The sequence below is a fragment of the Dromaius novaehollandiae genome, chromosome 23 (assembly GCF_036370855.1).
Source record: "Dromaius novaehollandiae isolate bDroNov1 chromosome 23, bDroNov1.hap1, whole genome shotgun sequence".
NCBI lineage: Eukaryota > Metazoa > Chordata > Aves > Casuariiformes > Dromaiidae > Dromaius > Dromaius novaehollandiae.
The window spans coordinates 8,623,030-8,641,328 of record NC_088120.1 but is presented as its reverse complement, the minus strand read 5'-3'; the positions used below and the strand labels follow the sequence as shown (position 1 = coordinate 8,641,328).

The 18,299-nt window shown below is 49.4% G+C and overlaps 1 protein-coding gene across 26 annotated transcripts in view; it reads left to right on the top strand.

Moving 5' to 3' along the window:
- Positions 1–18,299, top strand: part of MACF1 (microtubule actin crosslinking factor 1) — a 138,849-nt gene that overhangs the window by 45,918 nt on the left and 74,632 nt on the right. For 21 of the 26 annotated variants that reach the window (XM_064525143.1, XM_064525132.1, XM_064525142.1 and 18 more), the window contains 16 exons: positions 1,314–1,466; positions 1,946–2,100; positions 2,512–2,638; positions 3,092–3,275; positions 3,886–4,055; positions 4,668–4,846; positions 5,352–5,490; positions 5,997–6,190; positions 6,367–6,529; positions 7,196–7,279; positions 7,464–7,571; positions 8,207–8,305; positions 8,497–8,649; positions 8,892–8,980; positions 9,389–9,524; positions 12,698–17,986. In XM_064525143.1, the coding sequence (XP_064381213.1) occupies positions 1,314–1,466; positions 1,946–2,100; positions 2,512–2,638; positions 3,092–3,275; positions 3,886–4,055; positions 4,668–4,846; positions 5,352–5,490; positions 5,997–6,190; positions 6,367–6,529; positions 7,196–7,279; positions 7,464–7,571; positions 8,207–8,305; positions 8,497–8,649; positions 8,892–8,980; positions 9,389–9,524; positions 12,698–17,986 (7,422 nt within the window). The remainder of the gene's footprint in view (positions 1–1,313; positions 1,467–1,945; positions 2,101–2,511; positions 2,639–3,091; positions 3,276–3,885; positions 4,056–4,667; positions 4,847–5,351; positions 5,491–5,996; positions 6,191–6,366; positions 6,530–7,195; positions 7,280–7,463; positions 7,572–8,206; positions 8,306–8,496; positions 8,650–8,891; positions 8,981–9,388; positions 9,525–12,697; positions 17,987–18,299) is intronic. The other 5 variants (XM_026098048.2, XM_064525138.1, XM_026098047.2 and 2 more) reach the window with 1 other exon arrangement.

Here is an 18,299-nt window from a genome sequence, read left to right as displayed (position 1 = left end):
TTAAAAAAAAAAAAACAATGAGCAAAACATCAGGTAGTGCTTGAAACCGGGGGTAGGAGAGGATTTGGTTTGTGGTTTAACCGCTGAGCCTCTGGTGAAAGCTCAGGGAGGTGAAGTTCGAGGCTGTGAAGTCAGGTAGCCGCTTTGTCTTTGTTTCTAGTAGACGCCGCTGATTTCCAGCACGTCCACGGTGAAACTGGGATGCTGTTACTCGGTGTTCACAGTGGGCATCGCAAACCTGGCACGTGGCGTCTGGGATGGGGAAGGCTCAGGCTGGGCAGTAGGAGAGTGGCCACAATCTCAGGATTGGGGCAGCTGCCCTGATCTAAGCTGTGTTACTCTTTCTTACCTAATGAGTTAAAGTTGTATTTCTTTCAATCATGCTCCGTGGGACAGGCACAGGTAGTTTATTTAATCATTTATTCTTTTCTTTTTTTTTTTTTTAACCATTACATAATTTATCCTCCAGTGTTCTTAGCACACTAACCAACCCTTTGTGGTCTGAGAGTTCAAAGCATGATGGAGAACATTTTTCTGGGAACTTTTTAAACTTTTGCAGCCCAAATGGGCTGAGGTGTGACTAGTCCCATGAGCTGCCGGTGTTGTGATCTGCACACGTCCCCCTCCCATGGCTGGAGATTGTTCCAAGGAAGCTTTGCAGATCGATCCCCCTGGGTCCTCCCATCACTGGACTTGGGGGACTTCATTACGCAGTGTTTTACTCCAGCTGGTGAACTCCCAGCCAAATCCAGAGACCTGTGTGATCACGCCACCACTAGCCTCTTCTCCTGAGATACTTTATCCGCTTGACTCATCGTACCCCCATTCCAAACATGAGTTTAAACATGCCTTCATCCTTTGCTTTAGAAAGGGGAGCATGCTTCTGTGGCCTCTCCTCCAAGCAACTAAGAATCCCTGGCTTTTGGCTAGGGCTTGCCCTGCTCTTTGCCACTTAAACCTACTGTGATTTTAATTTTGGTGTATGCTGCGTTCTCTTTCTTTCCTTTTCAAATACAGTATTTTCTTGTTCTAGCAGCAAAACAGCCAGTGTTATGCATGCAGCTTTGCAGGGCCATGGGAGTAGTAGGTGGAGGGGTCCCAGCCCTGATTCAAAATCTGTTCTCCCTTCTTTCCTTCCTTCCTTCCCGACCCTTTCTTCCCATCGGGATCCTCCTAACGTGTTTGTTCAGCCGTCGAGGTCCCAACGTAGCTCTTGAAGACTCACCTCGGGGTGGGGGGTGCCGAGATGTCGGAGACACCTCTTCTCCCCTCTCTTCCTCGAGCAACCCGTGCTTTGCTCTTCTTTCTGCCAGGACGAGAAGGAGCAGCTTATTCAGTCGAAGAGCTCCGTCGCCAGCCTGGTGGGACGGTCCAAAACCATCGTGCAGCTCAAACCCAGGAACCCAGATCACCTGGTGAAGAGCACGATCCCGATCAAGGCTGTCTGCGACTATCGGCAGATCGAGGTGAGGGTGTTGGCAGGGCGTTGGCATGACTTTGAAAGGGACGGGACGAATGAGGCAGGGGAGAGGTGCCGGGGACAGCTTTGGACTAGTTCTGTGGTATCCGTCAATGAAAAGCAGGAATGGAGTGGGAAGAGATGAGCAGGGAAATAGTGTGGCTGTTTTCCCTGGAATAGTTTCTACGTCTCAGCTTTATTCTGGGCAGGAGTTAAAGTGCCTTTCCCCAAGGAGGATGGGGTTCATCATCCTCAGCCAAATAACTGCCTGGGTGGTAGCCAACTTTGACTTCCTTGTCCCTTCCTCCCCAGACATGGGTGTGCTGCACTGCTTGGCAGCATACCTTGTTTTCCTTGTTTGTTTTTTTTTAAAAAAAAGGTGATGTGGAAGCCAGTTTGCCTCCTAGGAGGGTAGCTGGCAGCATGGGCAGGCGCGTGCAGACCTGCTGCTGGTTTCTAATGGGCCGCGTTGTCGGTGCCCCACAGATCACCATCTGCAGGAACGATGAGTGCGTGCTGGAAGACAACTCGCAGAGGACCAAGTGGAAGGTGATCAGCCCCACGGGCAACGAGGCCATGGTGCCCTCTGTGTGCTTCCTGATCCCCCCTCCCAACAAAGAGGCCATCGAGATGGCTAACAGGTAACTCGCTGGTCTCTGCCGCGTTGCTCGGAAATCCCAGAGCTGGAAGGGTTCCTCGTGTGATGGGGCCATCACACTTCGCAGGGTAGGGGTAGTTGGCATGGCCAGAGCTCTCGTTGAGTCCCTTCTGGGTGCTTGGGAGGGCTCTGTTTCCTCCACATTTTGCTGGAGGTGCGTAGCTTCGTGACGTAGGAGCAGGCAGGCTAGAGTGGGAAGGGGAGAAGTGGGTCTGTGCGGAGTGGAGTCAGTGTGAAGGAAGGGGAGTGGGCAGCACAGGTCTTTCAGGCTGGTTGTATTACTGGATTACATCCCTCGTGGTTGTATTACTGCAAACTCCATCGGAGCAACTGCTGTAGTAGCTTGCGAAAGATAAAATCCTGGGGCTGATGGATCTGCTCTTTCCTGTCGCAGGGTAGAGCAGCTGTATCAGAAGGTGATGGCTCTCTGGCACCAGCTCCACATGAACACGAAGAGCCTTATCTCCTGGAACTACTTGCGGAAGGACATCGCCCTGGTGCAAAGCTTCAACATGGAGAAGGTACTGCATGAACTTCTCTGCCGGCCTCCTAATCTGCATCACCGCGTTGTCAAGGCTGCCTTACATGGGAGAGGACCAAAGGAAACGTGAAAGGGAAGACCAGAGACTGCAAGGACAGGAAAATAGGGCCTATGCACCCCGAAGAGTGGATAACCTGAGCTTGGGGGTTCAGTGCAAAAATGGTTGCAGTTTTTCCTAATATGGAGAGCAACAGCAGTTTGCTGCTGAACTGTAATAACCGTTAGAGACTGTAGACTTAATGTAGCATTTCATTAGGGAGCAGGCAAGGCTGGAGGGAGGCACGAGGCTGATAGGGAAGGAACTTGCCTTTTTGCCTCTAGAGAGACAATATACACTTGGCAAATGCAGGTCATTAAACTGGGGGAGAGTGGCTTCAGGTGGTACGTAGGAAGTCATTCCCAGCGGTTAGATGTGCTGCTTTTCCACTTGCAGCTCAGATCCTTAGCGCAAGGGGAGTGCCAGCAAGCCGTGAAGAGCCTCCAGGCGCACTACGAGGACTTCCTGCAGGACAGCCGTGACTCGGAGCTCTTCTCTGTGTCCGACCGGCTGCGCTTGGAAGAGGAAGTTGAGTCTTCCAAGGAACACATCCGGCAGCTGCTGGAGTCTATGGAGAACGGTGAGCTTCAAAGGGTTGATGGATTAACCAGGAGCTGTGGGGACTAATAAGCAAAGGATCTATGAGATGGCTTCTTTTTTTTTTTTGAAGTAGCTAGTTGATGGTGTGAGCAGCTGCTTTCCTTATTCCTCCGTCCATTCAAATAGTCAGTCTTTGTCGAGCGGTGTTCCCATAGAGAGGGCTTTGCTGCTCCAGGTTAACTGCTGAGCCCTCTTACCCTAACATTGTCGAAGACAGATTTAGTCATTAGTGAAATACATTCTGAGCAAGGAATTTTTCCTGTGTTTAGTCTTTTAACAAGCCATGTGTGGCAGCCACAGTCCCTGTTCAGAGCCGTCTGTGGCTCCCTGTGTGACACGGCAGGATTGTGAGTGGTGCTAAGACAAGGGACTCTGGCTCGGTCACGTGAGGTGCCCTGTGGCTGGGCTCGCTCTCAACTGCATTCGGAAAGGATGATTTGATTAACTTGTTTTCCATCTGAGCAGAGACCTCCGGGTGCCTCGTTGTCAGCGTGGTGCCGCGCTTGGCGCTAGGCTCCCAGCAGGTCCCAGCTGGGGCAGGCGCTCACTGGGGCCGCGGGTCCATGTTTTGTTTGTCTGTGATTCAACAGAAGACAAGGATGAGACTGCTGCCAGGACATATCTCTCCGAGCTCAAGAATATTCGTCTGCGCCTGGAGGAGTGTGAGCAGAGACTAGTGAGCCGAATCCAGTCCCCAAGCAGCACCCGGGCAGATGGTGACACTATCCAGGAAAACACTATCCGCATTGCGGAGCAGGAGGTCAGTCCTTCTAGCTGTGAGGAAGAGGAGCCCTTCTAGCAGGGGAGGAAGGTAGTAGCTGCTGGTCTTTTGCATGTGCCTAATATGGCATTAACTTCTCTAGGGTAAATTCTGCATAGTGTTCCTCCCTGCCCTGGGACGGCACATGCTACCTTGGGGTCAGAGGACAATGACTGGCTCCTGGTTTTGTAACTCCTTGTGCTTTTCAGCTCTATGGGCTCTCTGATTTCTCCTGGCTTTCCCAGGGGAGAAGAGGCAGAAGCTGAACCAATCCCCCCAGCAGCAAAGCTGGAACTTCAGGAAAAAGCTGAACCAAAAGATTTCTGCTGCTTGTTATGAGCTGACTGTAGTGGACAGGTCACCTTTTTGGGCTTCCTGCTAGCTGGGCAAAATCCCTTCCTGTGAAGCAATCGCTTCCTTAAATCTAGACGAAAGCATGCAAGAGCTGTTCTGAATTGCTGGCCGTAGTTAGCATTCCCAGCTGCTGGGGCTGGGGGCACCACAGTCTGGTGGGGAGAATGAAAGACGTGGGCAGTGGGTGCGTGACAGCGCAGGGTTTGAAGTGCCTCTGCCTGGACTCTCCTTTGAAGTCCTTTCTCTTTCCCCCTGTAGCGCATGCAGGAGGATCTCCAGCGGCTGAAATCCGACCTGCGGCACATTTCTGAGAGATGTTACAGTTTCCTCGACAAAGCCCCAACGGGGTCCAGCACCCCGCATTTGCGTTCTGAACTTGACTTGGTGGTCAATAAGATGGATCAGATGAATGGGCTCTCTTCCATCTACCTGGACAAGTGAGTCAGAACATGCTTTTGGTCCGAAATACCTTTCTATATCTATCTCGTTGCACGTGTGCAGCTATTCCTCCTTTACAGAGTGCTTTGTAGAAAACCAGCTCCCACTTTACAGATGGCAATATTGCGGCAGCAAGGGTAAGGGTAGTGGGATTTAGGTGCCAAAGTATCTTTGCGTGTTTGGGCCTTGGTGACGCGCTGAAGGTAACAGGAGAGGTTTTTCTAGGATTTCTGGTAGGGTGTTCTGAATCTGTGTGTGGTTCCTTTTATCCCTTTAGTCTTTCCTAGAGGCGTTTGCAATTACATATGCAAAGTATACTGTTGTCTTCCCCAAGCGTCCTGATTCTGTTAAAAGACATTTTTTCTGGCCCTCAAACAGAACAACTTGTACAGGATTGTAACTGCGATCCATCCGTCTGTTGCATATGGGGCAAACAGCTTCACAGTCAAGAGCCTCTTTCCCAAGCACTGGAAGTCATTGTGCTGCCTCTCTTTGATTTGCCAGGTTGAAGACGGTTGATGTTATTATTCGCAATACCCAGGGAGCGGAGTCCCTGGTCAAGGGATATGAAGTTAAGCTGAGCCAAGAGGAGGCAGTCCCAGCTGATCTGACAGCTATTCAGACTCACAGAACCACGTTACAGGTTGGCACTGTTCGCTTCCCCGAGTATGCAGCGGAGAAACTGGCCGGTGTTTTACACCGGTGAAATAGGGTGCTCCCCTTCTCTGCTCCACTTGCATTGTGTTCTGTTTTTCTCGACCCTAGATAGCTGCCAGGAGGTATTGGTGGTCCTTGTGTAATCCCTTATTGCTTTGGGAATGATAGAAGAGCTGCCTTGGCCTTGTGCTTTCTTTTGCGGGGCGGATACCTGTGAGCGTCAGCAGCTATGTGTTCTGCTGCTCTAGGACAGGGAATGGACCAAACTGATTTGCTCTAAGCTGGGAACATGGACCCCTCCGTTTTGCACCTCCTAAGTCTAAAATAAGCCAGTGCTTTGCAGCTTAGGGAGAGAGGGACTATAAACCCCTTCTCAGGCTTTTAAACTAGGGAGGGAGGGAATCTCTGGCTTTAATTGCAGCCCTAAGGTGAAGCTGTGCATCCTGCTTCCATGGCATTAAACTTTAGCTGTTCTTTTGCTGTTTGTTGAAGCAATGGCTTGGCGAAGTGAAGGACAAGAGCTCTGTGTTCTCCACGTTGGAAGAGGAAATGGCAAAGGCTAAGGTGGTGGGAGAGCAGCTGTATCGCCTGAGACAAGAGCGCAGCATCGACCTCGAGCGCTATCAGGAGAAGGGAAGCCAGCTGTGGGATCGCTGGCAGAGAGTCTGCACACAGATCGAGACCCGGTGAGATCCTCCCTTCCTCCTTTCACGGGTTTGCTTTCATGCCTCAGTTAAGAGCTTGGGTCAGGCTTGTTAGCAGCAGTATTTTTCCAGATGTGATGCCCACTGGTGGCCAGCGTATCCCAGTAGCTTATGGTGGTGTTTGACTCTCTTCTTATTTATCGTGGTTCTGCTTTCAGCCATACAGAGCTGGAAAGCATCCAGGAGGTGCTCAGTGATTACCGCCAGTGCCACAGCGCCCTAATCCAGTGGATCGAGGAGATCACCACGCAGCAGGAGCTGATGAAACCAGGGCAAGCGGAAGACAGCAGGGTGCTGTCAGAGCAGCTGAGCCAGCAAACCGTAAGACGGGGCCTTGTGACGTCTAGGCGGTCGCTGCAGCGAATATGTCGCTGCTTTTCTTTCACTAAAATCTTTGTGAGCTTGAACACATCAATGCTTCAAGGCCGGCAGTGCCTTGTGGAAGGGCAGGATTGTACACAGCCGCTCATCTGCTGTGAAGCAGCTCACGTGCCTCCCAGGAGAGCAGTAGCCAAAATCTGCAGCCGTCAACAGCTGCCTGGGCACCTGCAGTGCTGCGGGAGCTTCTGGCGAGCCCGCTGGGCTGGGGAGGGCGGTTTGCATTTGAAGCTGTAGCGTGGGGAATGGGAGATCTCGACTTGCATCTGACCCTGCGGCAGGCTCCTGGTGCGGCTGAGGCCCTGGGTGAATGATTTAGTCGCTTGCTCCCAGTGAGGTCCCAACGGCACCTCGCACCATCGTGAGAGTTGGGAGGACAACCGCGTTAGGGATGCGGAGAAACTTTGTGAGAAACTTAGATAAGTTAGCGTAGAAACTATTCCACACGGTGAAACGCAGTGGGGAAGAGGCTGCGGGTCTGAGCTGCGGAGTGTCTGGGAAGTGGAGAAACCCTTCTTAGTTTGAGGCAAGGGGTGGGAACTGAAATTCAGCCCACTTGCCCTGTGGCAGCCATCCTGGTAACCAGTTTTGTTTTGAATTTTGTCGAAGGCTTTGGCTGCAGAAATTGAGAAAAATCAAGCCAAACTGGACCAGTGTCAGAAATTCTCTCAGCAATACTCAGCTGCTGTCAAGGTACGGTCTGCTTCCTCAACCGGGGGTGAGGCTGGCCGGGCAGAAACAGCCCGGAGCGGTTCCCATCTTGCATCCTCTTAGCTTCCCTGGTGTGAGCAGCAGAGATCTGGCTCTGTGTGCAAAGAGTGAGCCAGCATTAAAGAAATAACAAAATCTTTCTCCGCATCCTTGGTTTCATTTCCAGGATTATGAGTTGCAGCTCATGACGTACAGGGCGTTTGTTGAATCGCAGCAGAAGTCCCCCATGAAGCGCCGGCGCATGCTTTCTTCCTCGGATGCTATCACGCAGGAGGTAGGAGGCTTCGCCTCCCGGCCTTGCCAGGAGGAGTTGCGGGGGGGGTTCTTCTCTCTGAGCAAACCGATGAGCAGCCTCTCTGTGAAATGAGCTCCTTTCTGCTAAACGCTTTTATATAAATAAAGTTTGCACCCTCGCTGTTTTTTCCAATAGCCAGAGAGGATGGCTTAGTGCTCTAAGCACCAGGTATGAAATACCTGGACTCCTGGGAACCTCTGGTTCAATCCCAGCGGGGTCGGCTCAGCCCGTCAGCCTCCCCAGGTAAATACACAGAGCGCCATGCAGCATTCCTGTGTGTGCGTCTTTGAGATGAGACCTTTAGAAACCGAGGTCCTGTCTGCTCCGTGTGGATATCAGATCCCAGTGGCCCTTTTCTGTAAGAGCTGAGCCCCCGCCCCAGTGTCCGTGACGGGAATTCCCCCCCGCTCCGGTGTCGTGCAGCATGCCGTGTGTGGCCACCACCCTCCCCTCGGAGTTGCTGCATTTCATTGACGCTGTACTGGGTCTGCGAGGTGCCTGGGGATCTTTCCAAGTGAGAGATGATGTAGCCGTGTCCTGTACTGTAAAGTACGTAGCTCCAGGTCAGCTGGTTACGGCTGATGCACTCTGTTTCCCCCTGTTTCCCCTCGCAGTTCATGGATTTGCGGACTCGCTATACAGCTCTGGTCACGTTAACGACACAGCACGTGAAGTACATCAGCGATGCGCTCCGGCGGTTGGAGGAAGAGGAGGTAGGAGTCTGACCTCTATTCAAAACATCCAGGCTTGTTTCCCAGCATCTCCCAAAGATGCTCCACCTTTAACACCTGCCTCCCACTTTTCGGCTCCGCATTTAGAGCATATTTCAGGTCCTGCTCCCAAGAGCCTTTGGAAATCCTGGCTGCATTTGACGTGATTGTCTTCCTCCCTCCTCTGTTTGCAGAAAGTAGTGGAGGAAGAGAAGCAGGAGCATGTGGACAAGGTGAAGGAGCTGCTGGGCTGGGTCTCCGGTTTGAGGCAGAGCGTGCAAGGCAGGACGGCTGCTGCCAAGAGCAGGGAGCTGGGAGACATTGAGAAATCAATCTCGGAGCAGCAGGTAAATCAAGGCCCTGCCCTGTCCAGCTCTGATTCATGCATGTTACATGTACCCTGGCCTCTTTGTATCATTCCACAAAACTGTATTATTCTACTGTTTCCAGATGAGCTTCCCTAGAACTCTAATGGTCAAAAGCCCTGATGCTTTCTATGAAGTGCTATGTGGGGGCAATCGTGAGGGAGTTTCTTTAACTTCTGTTCTTTTTCCTCAGCTGAATTTAGCTTCTTTCTTGTTCTTAACAGGCTCTGAATGAGGAGCTGGCTGCAAAGAAGGAGCAGGTCTCTGAGGCCATCAAAACTTCCCAAATCTTCCTGGCAAAACATAGCCACAAGTGAGTATGGCACAGGAAAACTACCTTGAATTAAACACTGGTGGACTGGGGACCTGGGAATCCAGTGCCTGATTCCCATTGAAAATAGTGACTAGTTGCACATGAAAGTGGCTGTTTTTCTCATCTGCGATAGTAGATAAGAAGGATGAACCTGTTTATCTTGTGGGGCCAAATTTAACCCACTCCACTAGTGATCCAACCCCTCATGTTTATGGATTTGATCATTATAATGCAGATGAGTGCAATTAACCTCACTGTTTGTAGCTGAGCTGGGTGCAAAGCAGAGCCGTGGGAAGAGGGGACTCATCATGTTCTGGCTTTTTCCTTCATGAGAAGAACATGTTAAATCTGTGGAGCTGGGAGATGTTTTGCATAGTTTCCCTAAGAGATTTCCCATTCACCTTGCAGGCTTTCCCATCAGGAGAAGGAACAGATTTCCGCTCAGATCGGCGCTCTGAAGGAGACCTACCAGGCGCTCTGCAGCGATTCTACCGAGCAGCTCCAGCAGCTCCAAAGCCAGCTGGCTCAGGAGACGGAGCACAAGGTACTGTTCCCTGCGCGCTCTGGGAGCAACGCAGCCACAGGTTACTCCTCAGGGTGTGAAAGAGGCTTTGCTTGGTTGTATCTCATGGCCACCAGCCACTCACAGCCAGTCGCCTTTCCTAATTGCACGTGATCGCCCTCCCTGCTGTCCTGTCCCGTGCATCATGCCACGGGGTCCGGGCTGGGGTGGTCACTGGAGGCCAAGCAGAAGCCGTTTACCTGCTGCTTCTGGGTCACTGAGAGTGAGCCTCCTTTGCAATGACCTGTGCGAAAGAGCTGGCTTTTTTTGTATCGGGGGTAAAGATGTAAATGGGCTTCTGTCCTGAAAATTGCACCCTTGGCAAATCGATCTCCTCCAAGTAATGCCTTTTCAATAGTTTGAAGGAAAAGAGCTCGATCACACAGGCCTGCATGTTGTAGAAGACACATGAAGGTGGGTTTCTGCAGAAGGCCGTTTGCCTGTGCCATCTCTTTAACCTCTGCACGTGTAAATGGCAGTGGTCTGGTGAGAGATTTAAGATGTGGCTGAATGAGGTTGCTCTCCAAGTGGAAGGCAACTGCATTATCTCAGCAGGCCCTCAGCTAACCTGGGGGACCTTCACTGACTAGTAGCTGGACCCCTGGCTGTTCCCCATTCGCATCCAACAGTGCTCCTGTCAGTCTCCATTTCTTGTTCCACTCGTGTTTTGGATAGGAAGGACCCAAAGTGCATCCTTATTGCCTCTGTTATTGGTGCTAGCTGTCTTCAGTCATTCACAGATATATGTGTATGTGTTATATAAGTGTATATACATGTGTCAATGGATATATTTGTGTGTTTGCTTGCTGGCTCCCTGTACTCTGAAGCAATGGCCTACTCAGATGTGAACACGTGACACAGATTTTGGCTGTTGTGTCAGAGAATGAAGCCCTGTTCTAGCAAATCAAGGGGAGAGGATGACATTTATTTGAAATTTGCATGTCTAGCTTTCACTTAAAAATACAGCATCTCTTAGAATTGGATTTAATAATATGTGTCAGATGTCTCCATTCAGTAAACTCTATCACAAGTCCCTTTAGCACTCTTGCTGGCAGCAGAAAATCTGTGATGACATGGCCCCAATGAGCAAACCGACCCGAGCGTCGGCGGCCTCCTCAGCTAAACCCTCACAGCTCTGATGCTCCTTCCACTGCTGCCGAAGAGAAGCTAAAGAAGCCTGCCGGGGGAAAGGATGCTTTTCCCTTTCCCTCTTCCTCCCTCCTGGGCAGGAAAATAACTTTCATACAAAAGCCTTCTCCAGGGCTTCGGTTGCATTCGTGCAGCGTAAGGGCATTTTGGGGCCCGGGTTAGAACAGGGGCCATTTTTCATGCATGCTCTCCACGAAGCCCAGGAAAAGTAGAGTGAGAGCAAGCCCTGGGGCTGCTTTGTAGATCCTCGGCCAGCGTAGGAGAGTCTTCTTGTGGCTGCTGTGTGGTCCAGTTGCTTCATTGTAGAGGGAGCATGAAGAACTCTTAACATTTGCTTGCTGGAAACATCCAACTGTCGGAGAGAGGTTACAAAATTAAAACAAAAAAGTGCCAAGCAGAACTGCAGAACGCGCTAAATTGAGCATGATGTGTCCCTGTACAGTTTGTGTTTCATGTCAACTGTTTTTAAGATTAACTGACATCCTTGCTTACAAGTTTAACTAACCCTCCGGGATTTAAACAAACAAAACACACAAAAGTGAAAAGAGGACGACCTGTGTGTGGGGTTCTTTTTGCAAACAAAACAGTCGCATGCTGGACGCTAACACCAAGCTTTACACTGTGTGTGATACGGCTGAACTGCTCCATAAGGCTCTGTCTTTAACTGCTCAAGGCACACCCTGCAACTCGGGTAAGTAAAAGCCTTTTACCCCTCTCCCCTTCTATCTTCTTTTTTTATCTTTCTTTTCGCCTCCTCTCCTCTGTCTTTCTACAGCTTGTTCATATCAGAACATGCATGTCTGAGCCTGGCAGTGATGCTGGAGAGCTTGGTTTTTTCCAGCCGGCTCACCCTGTCTCCACAGTATTTATGTGTTTAGGGGAATTGCAAAGCTGTGTGGTGGAAGCTGCGTTCTCGTGTGCCATAACCAAGCTGCACAGCCCCTACAGAGCACCCCTGACTGTCCTATTAGACCCACCGTGAAAGAGATCTGAGCATTTTGAGGATGCAAAAGGAATTAATTCTACGGTCCAGATTCCTTCCTCCGTTTTCCCTATCTCCAGGGAAATCCTGTAGTGTTTGGGCCCACTTTATGCCTAATCAGTGGGGAATGGGAGAAGTCGAAATGTCAGAAGTGCTGTTACTCTTTTGTTGTTATTTTAATTATTACCTTCCTGTGTGGATACCAGCAAGAGAAAAGCCCCTACAGAAATACCGAGTGTGGTCTGTTCCCAGTCTGTCACTGTCTCTGCTCTGGGACCTACACCTTCCTATACTTCCTCGCTTGCCTTATCTAAAGAGCACGGCTACTTCTAGGTACTAGAGCAGGGCAAAGCAGTTGCCGGTGAATGTGCCCTGGGAGCTGCCTTGCATGTCAGAGGCAGCTTTCGTGCCCTAACGCATGGCTGGTCTGTCGTTGCTGGGAGCTGATCCATGGCATGGGAGTCTGTTGTGTTCCTGGATTTCTGGCATTGGAGATCTGCTTCGGGAAGTGCACTTGTTGAGCATGGCAGGAGTCAGGGTGGAAACTGCACTGGGAGAAGGTCCTAGAAGTGGAATTCTTTTCTTTCTTCCTCTGTTAGTACAAAATGGGATTCGTGTTGTCTTTATTTTTTTAAACTGAGTTGTTGAACGGCTTTGGTGTGTTGTCGGTGTCCTTTTCTCTGTTTCTCCGTGGTACATTAGGAGCACTTCTGGGTTTTGCTGCTTGCCGCTTTGCTGCGTTACTGTTGGTGGATGTCGGAAGCGTCTTGGTGCTGCCCTGGATGATGGACTAGATGAGCATTAAAACACGCTGACAATGTGCAAGCTAGCAAATGCACCAGTTTGCGGGCTGTGATGCCTTTGGAGTTGCATTTCAAACACTTTGGGACTCACTCTCTAGCTTGTTTGGGGTTTTGTTCTTTTAACTTATTTTGGAAACTGAGACCTCCCGGGACCTCATGCAGTCTGATTTCTGGGAATGCTCAATTCTGATTTGATTTTTTTCCTTCTCTTTCTGTTTTAGGGCAGCGAAGCAGTGGCGGGAGTGATCGATCTTGGCACAGTGGAAATATTCCCTGTCTTTGGTGCCATGCAGAAAGGTCTTATAGACCAGGACACTGGCCTTGTCCTCTTAGAGGCCCAGGTCATCACATCTGACTTAGTTGTTCCAGAGACCAATGAGAAACTCTCCTTGGAGAAAAGTCTGGCAAGAAACATCATCGATCTCAGGACATTCCAGGTGCTGCAGGAGTTGAAGGATGCCCTTCACCGGGTGGATGAAGTCAGATGTGAAGGGAAGCAGCTCCTACCTGTCGCAGCTGCGGTAGAAGAGGGGAGGATTAGCGAAACCACTGGGCTAAAGATTCTGGAAGTTGACCTTGTCACGGGGGGCTTTAAAGGACCTCAGGGCAGAATCAGCATGGAGACAGCCATCCAAGAAAAGCTCCTTACTCCCCAGCTGTATTCCAGACTGTTGTCTCACCTGGAGTGTGGCAAGAATTTGATTGACCCCAACACTGCTGAGAAAATCAGTCTGCCAGAACTCATGCATCGATGTATCATCCAGCAAGAGACTGGACTGAGGCTGCTCCCAGTCAAGCAGCTGGCGGGTGGGATGGTGAGCTTGAAATCGGGCAGAAAAGTCAGCATCTTCCGTGCTGTCCAGGAAGGGCTGATAGACAGGGAGGTAATAGTGAGGTTGCTGGAAGCCCAGCTCTTTGCTGGCGGCATTGTTGACCCCAGGACAGGGCACAGACTGACTGTGGATGAGGCTGTGAGACATAATTTAATTGACCAGGATATGGCATGCGCACTTCTTATCCGGCAGCTTCAGACAGGTGGCATCATTGATACAGTCACAGGAGAGAGACTGACGATTGATGAAGCTGTAAGGAAAGAGTTGGTAGGACCAAGGATTGCACTAGTGATCCTGGAATCCTTTTGGTCCTTCATGGGGCTCCTGTGGCCAGAGACAGGGGAGATTGTCCCCGTTGCAGATGCTTTAGAGCAAGGAATCCTGACTACAGAGTTGGTTTACAAGATTCTCAACAAGAGGCAATTCATTAAGGCTGTCTTCATACCTGAAACCACTGAAGTGTTATCCTGGAAGAAAGCAGTCGAACACGGCATCTTGGAGAGAGAGGTGGCCAAGAAGCTGAAGTCAACAGTCATACCTGATGTCATGCCCAGTGTGCAGCTAGCTGGTTCTCCAAGCAGAAGCAAGCAGAGCCAGAGTTCTAGAAGGAGTCCCACAGGTCAGGAGGAGCAAAGTGACCCTCTGCTAAGGAGTGACAACGAAAGACTGATGTTCCACTTGATGACCCACAGCTATATCAACATCCATGATGGCCAGAAGCTGCTCTTAGTAGATGGGGAGTTGAATAGTCTCACTAAAGCCCTCATCCAAGCCCAAGAAAATGGATCCCGTGCCCACATGTTGGAAGGGAGTGAAGGCTTTGAGGAGACAGAGGAGAGTGCAGCTCTTGAAAAAGAGCCTCACCATGATTTGGCTTTGCAGCAGCTTGAGTTTCAGTTTGCTCCTTCAAAAGGACAAAGTGAAAAGGACCTGCCACCCAGAACTGCTTTGGAGAATGGGGAGATAATGGTGGAACCTGGAAGCCTCCTGTTAGAGGATGCAGAAAGTATCCTGCTTGTGGAGGAGCAAGAGCAGCTTTATACTCAACAGGCTACCGTGAAAGGTGAAAATGATGCTGAATTTGGAAGACAGCAAATAGTTTCTGCAACCAAGGACAAAAATCAGGTAGAATTATTGATGCTAGAGCGTCCTAGTAGTGAATTCAGAGAAACAAAGGGAATGATGACTGAGACAGAAGAAGAGTCCAGGCCTACTATGGTAGATGGAATGGAAAGTATCAGAGATCAAATGAGGGCATCTGAAACTGATGCAGGTGTTGCGAAGAGCGAAAGCCGCATATCAATGGATATTTCAGAAAGCAGAGAAAGACTGGAAATCATGGCAGAGAGCTTTCAGGAAGTGGAGGAACCGGAATTAGAGGCAGGAGATGTTAGAGAGATTTATTTGCTAAATGGCGAACCGATTGAGAACGGCACATTGGGAAGAGAGGAGGTTGTGCTCCCTAAAACTGGAGAGGTAGAGCAAAGAAAGAGGCATACTGAAAAAATTGAAAGTGTGTTGGAAGTGGAAGAAAGAGAGAGGAAAGAAGTATCAGGTGATGGGAGTGTTTATGAAATGTCCCTGACAGCCCCTGCAGAGCAGGAAGAGGACGACACCTTAAAAATGCTGTTAACGCAGCTCCAAGGTGGTGGTATAATCCATGAGCAGACTGGCAAGACTCTTCTTCTAAATGAAGCAATAGCCTGTGGAGCGGTGCCCAGTCACACAGCTGTGAAGCTAATGGAGAAAATGCAGATGTTCAGTGGCTTCTTCGACCCACATACATGTGAGTCGCTAACCACCGAGGAAGTCATTGAAGAAGGTCTGATGGATGAGACGCTTCTCCAGAAGGTGCTTGCGTCTGACAAAGCAATAAGTGGTGTTCTTGACCCAGGTAATAACTTTGTCTATTCTGTGAAGGATGCTGCTGCAGTTGGCCTTCTGGACAGGGAAACAGCAATGAGGATCTTGGAAGGGCAAGTGGTTACTGGGGGGATTGTTGACTTGAAACGTGGCAAAAAAATCTCAGTCACTTTGGCTTCAAATCTTGGCCTCATAGAGCCATCCAGTCAGAACGAGCTGGTCAAACTGGAGAAGGCTTCTAAAGGGAAAGGCACTGATGAGGCGACTAGACAGAAGCTCATTGGCTTACAGGCTGAAACCAGTGGAATTATGGATCCCAAAACCAAGCAGCCTTTGACTGTTGCACAGTCTGTTGAAAAAGGGCTCCTCAAAAAGGAGAAAGCATTTCAGCTCTTGACCAAGCAGATTGCTGATGGAGGAATCATTCATCACGTGTCTGGAATGAGGCTTTCAGTAAATGATGCAATGAAGCATGGTTTGATTGATCAAGATTTGTGTGACGAACTCGCAAAGGCAGAAAGCGTGTGTCTGCATGAGTATGTTCATCCAGAAACACAGGAAAAGTTGTCCTTGCCCCAGGCAGTATCGTTAGGGCTCATCAGTCCAGACTTCCAGAGGAAAGTGCAAGAAATCCAAGCTGGGAGTGGAAGTATTTTTGATCCTGCTTCTGGCCAGAGACTGACACTCTCCCAGGCAGTCAAGGAGGGATTGTTACCTGAACATCTTACGGAGAAAGCCATGTCATCTTCAGAAATAAAACAGGGAATTGTAGATCCTGAGAACTGCATGATAGTTCCCTACTCAGAATTCATAAAGAAATGTAAAATTGACATTGAATCTGGTCAGAGATATTTGGAGGTTCATCCCTTCAGAGCAATCAAGGATGAAGTGTCGGGGAACAAGCTCGCATGTGCTGAAGCAATAAAACTGGGAAAAGCAGACCTTGTGCCCACCCTGCGATTACTGCAGGCTCAAGCAGACAGCGGTGGGTTTGTGGAAGGTACCGTCAGTAAGAGACTCTCCCTGAAGTCTGCTTTGGAGCAAGGGCTGCTGGATGAGGAAATGGCCAAACTCATCGCGTCCAACCAGATGATAACTGGAGGAATTGTTGATGGTGAGAGTGGGAAAAGATTGAGTTTAAAGGAAGCTGTTGAAAAAGGACTGGTTAGCCAAAAATTAGCTGCCAGCATTCAAGATACTCCAATATCCAAAGACAAATATGGTTCTGAAGTCCACAAAGAAGATAAATCCTACCTTTTGCCTGAAAAATTGGAAAAACCATCTCCAAAAGAGGAAGATTTGGTCCTCTATGCTAGTCCCTCTAAGAAGTCTGATGTTGCTGAGCACAGAGCTGGATCTGAAGCAATGAGCTATGACATGGCTGGCGGCACTGCTTCTGACAGATCACCGGTGACACCAAGTATAACAAGAGTAGGGAGACCAAAACTGCTTCCACAGGAAACTTTAGAGGATGGTATAGTTCATCAGCTCCAAGGAAAGGTGGAGCTGACTCCAGAAGACCCCTTAGTGTTAGGTACAACATCTCTCTCTTCAGAGACAGTCATGGTAAAGGCTGCGGAAAAAGGGATAGGAAAAAGCAGCTCCTATGTGAAGGAAGCTGGGGGGAAGGAATTGAAGCAAGCAGAAGTAGCTCAGGAGACAAAGAAAAAGGAGGAATTGGGGTCAGAGAAAAAGCAGTCATTTTTTGACAAGAAGATGCCTCAAAGTGTTGAGGACAGCAAGGAAACAAAGAGAGGAGTTGTCAGTGCAGCGGGAGTTGTGGCAGAACAAGAAGGTGCAGCTGTGGCTTCTGAACAAGGTGAGGGAATGGGCAGCTGGGATCAGGCAGGGAAGGTAACTGAGGCAGTGCCGAAGGAATCGGTGTCTGTGGGTGGAGGAAAGGAAGAGGAGGGAGTTCCTACAAAGTCTGAAGAATCCTCCAAGATTGCAATCTGTAAGAAACCTGCAGAAGACAAGCTTGCAGATGAGAGAAGTGTCAAAGACGCTGAAGAAGATACCCTGAGATTGGATGCAGAAGGTCTAGTTGTTCTGGAAAAATCAAGTGAAATTGATCTAAAACCTACCAAAAAACAGAAAACCAAGAAAAAGAAGGCGAAGCAGACTAGTATCCCAGGAGAAAGCACTCAGCTGGAGAAATCTTCCATGGAAAAACAGCCCCTTCTTATTCCAGTTTCCAAAAAGACACCAAAGAAGACGGAGGAGCTCATCTCAAGCACCTCAGAACAAAAACGTGAAACCACTACCAAGAAAATTACAGATGGATTGCCAAAAGATGCAGCCAAGCAAAAGAAAATGGAAACCAGCAGAGAGAAAGTTTCTGAAAAGGAAGAGAAGCCAATTTCTGAGAAAATTAAAGAGAGACTTATAGGGGATCACCCTGTTCCCCCAGAAAGAGAGGAATCCCAAGAAGTAATTGTAGATGACATCAGAAATGGTCAGGATTCCTCTGTGGTATTTAAACTGGAGGTGGGGACATCCCAGGAAAATAAGAAAGTGGAAACCACCAGTCAGGTGTCCACTACAACCCCTGCAGCAGGCAAAAAGCTAGAAGAATTAATTATCAGAGAGGAACCCAGGGAAGTTCAGGAAACCTCTGTAATCCTTGAACTTGCTGAAAAGACACCAGAAGAGCGAGTGGCAGAGTTCAGCCCAGGTCACGCGGGTTCCTCTCTCCCCTGTAAATCCCAAGAACAAACGCACCAGGAAAGATCCCGGCAGTCCAGCTTGCTCTTACCTGTGATAGCTGAGGGGGAACTGCTGGAAACCTCAAGGGAATCCATGAGACCAGCCAAGGTAAGCTGTTGCTTTTTGCTATTTCAACATTTTTTTAAATTAGCTGTTTGTGTGTATTTGATGTTAAATCTGTCTGAGGTCCTCAGCACAGAGGATAGCTGGAACATGAGGAGTGAGTGCTTGGGGCTTGGTGTTACAGTATCAGCTGAAAAGGATTTGGCAAACAATTCAGTGATGTATGACCAAAAACATTCAAGCTTTAGTTGTGGCTTCTTTTTACTAGAGCATTACTTACAAATGACTAATAAGTAGGACTGGTTTTTGTGCTTTTACTGCAACACCATGGATCTGTTGATCATTTATAAGCTTATGC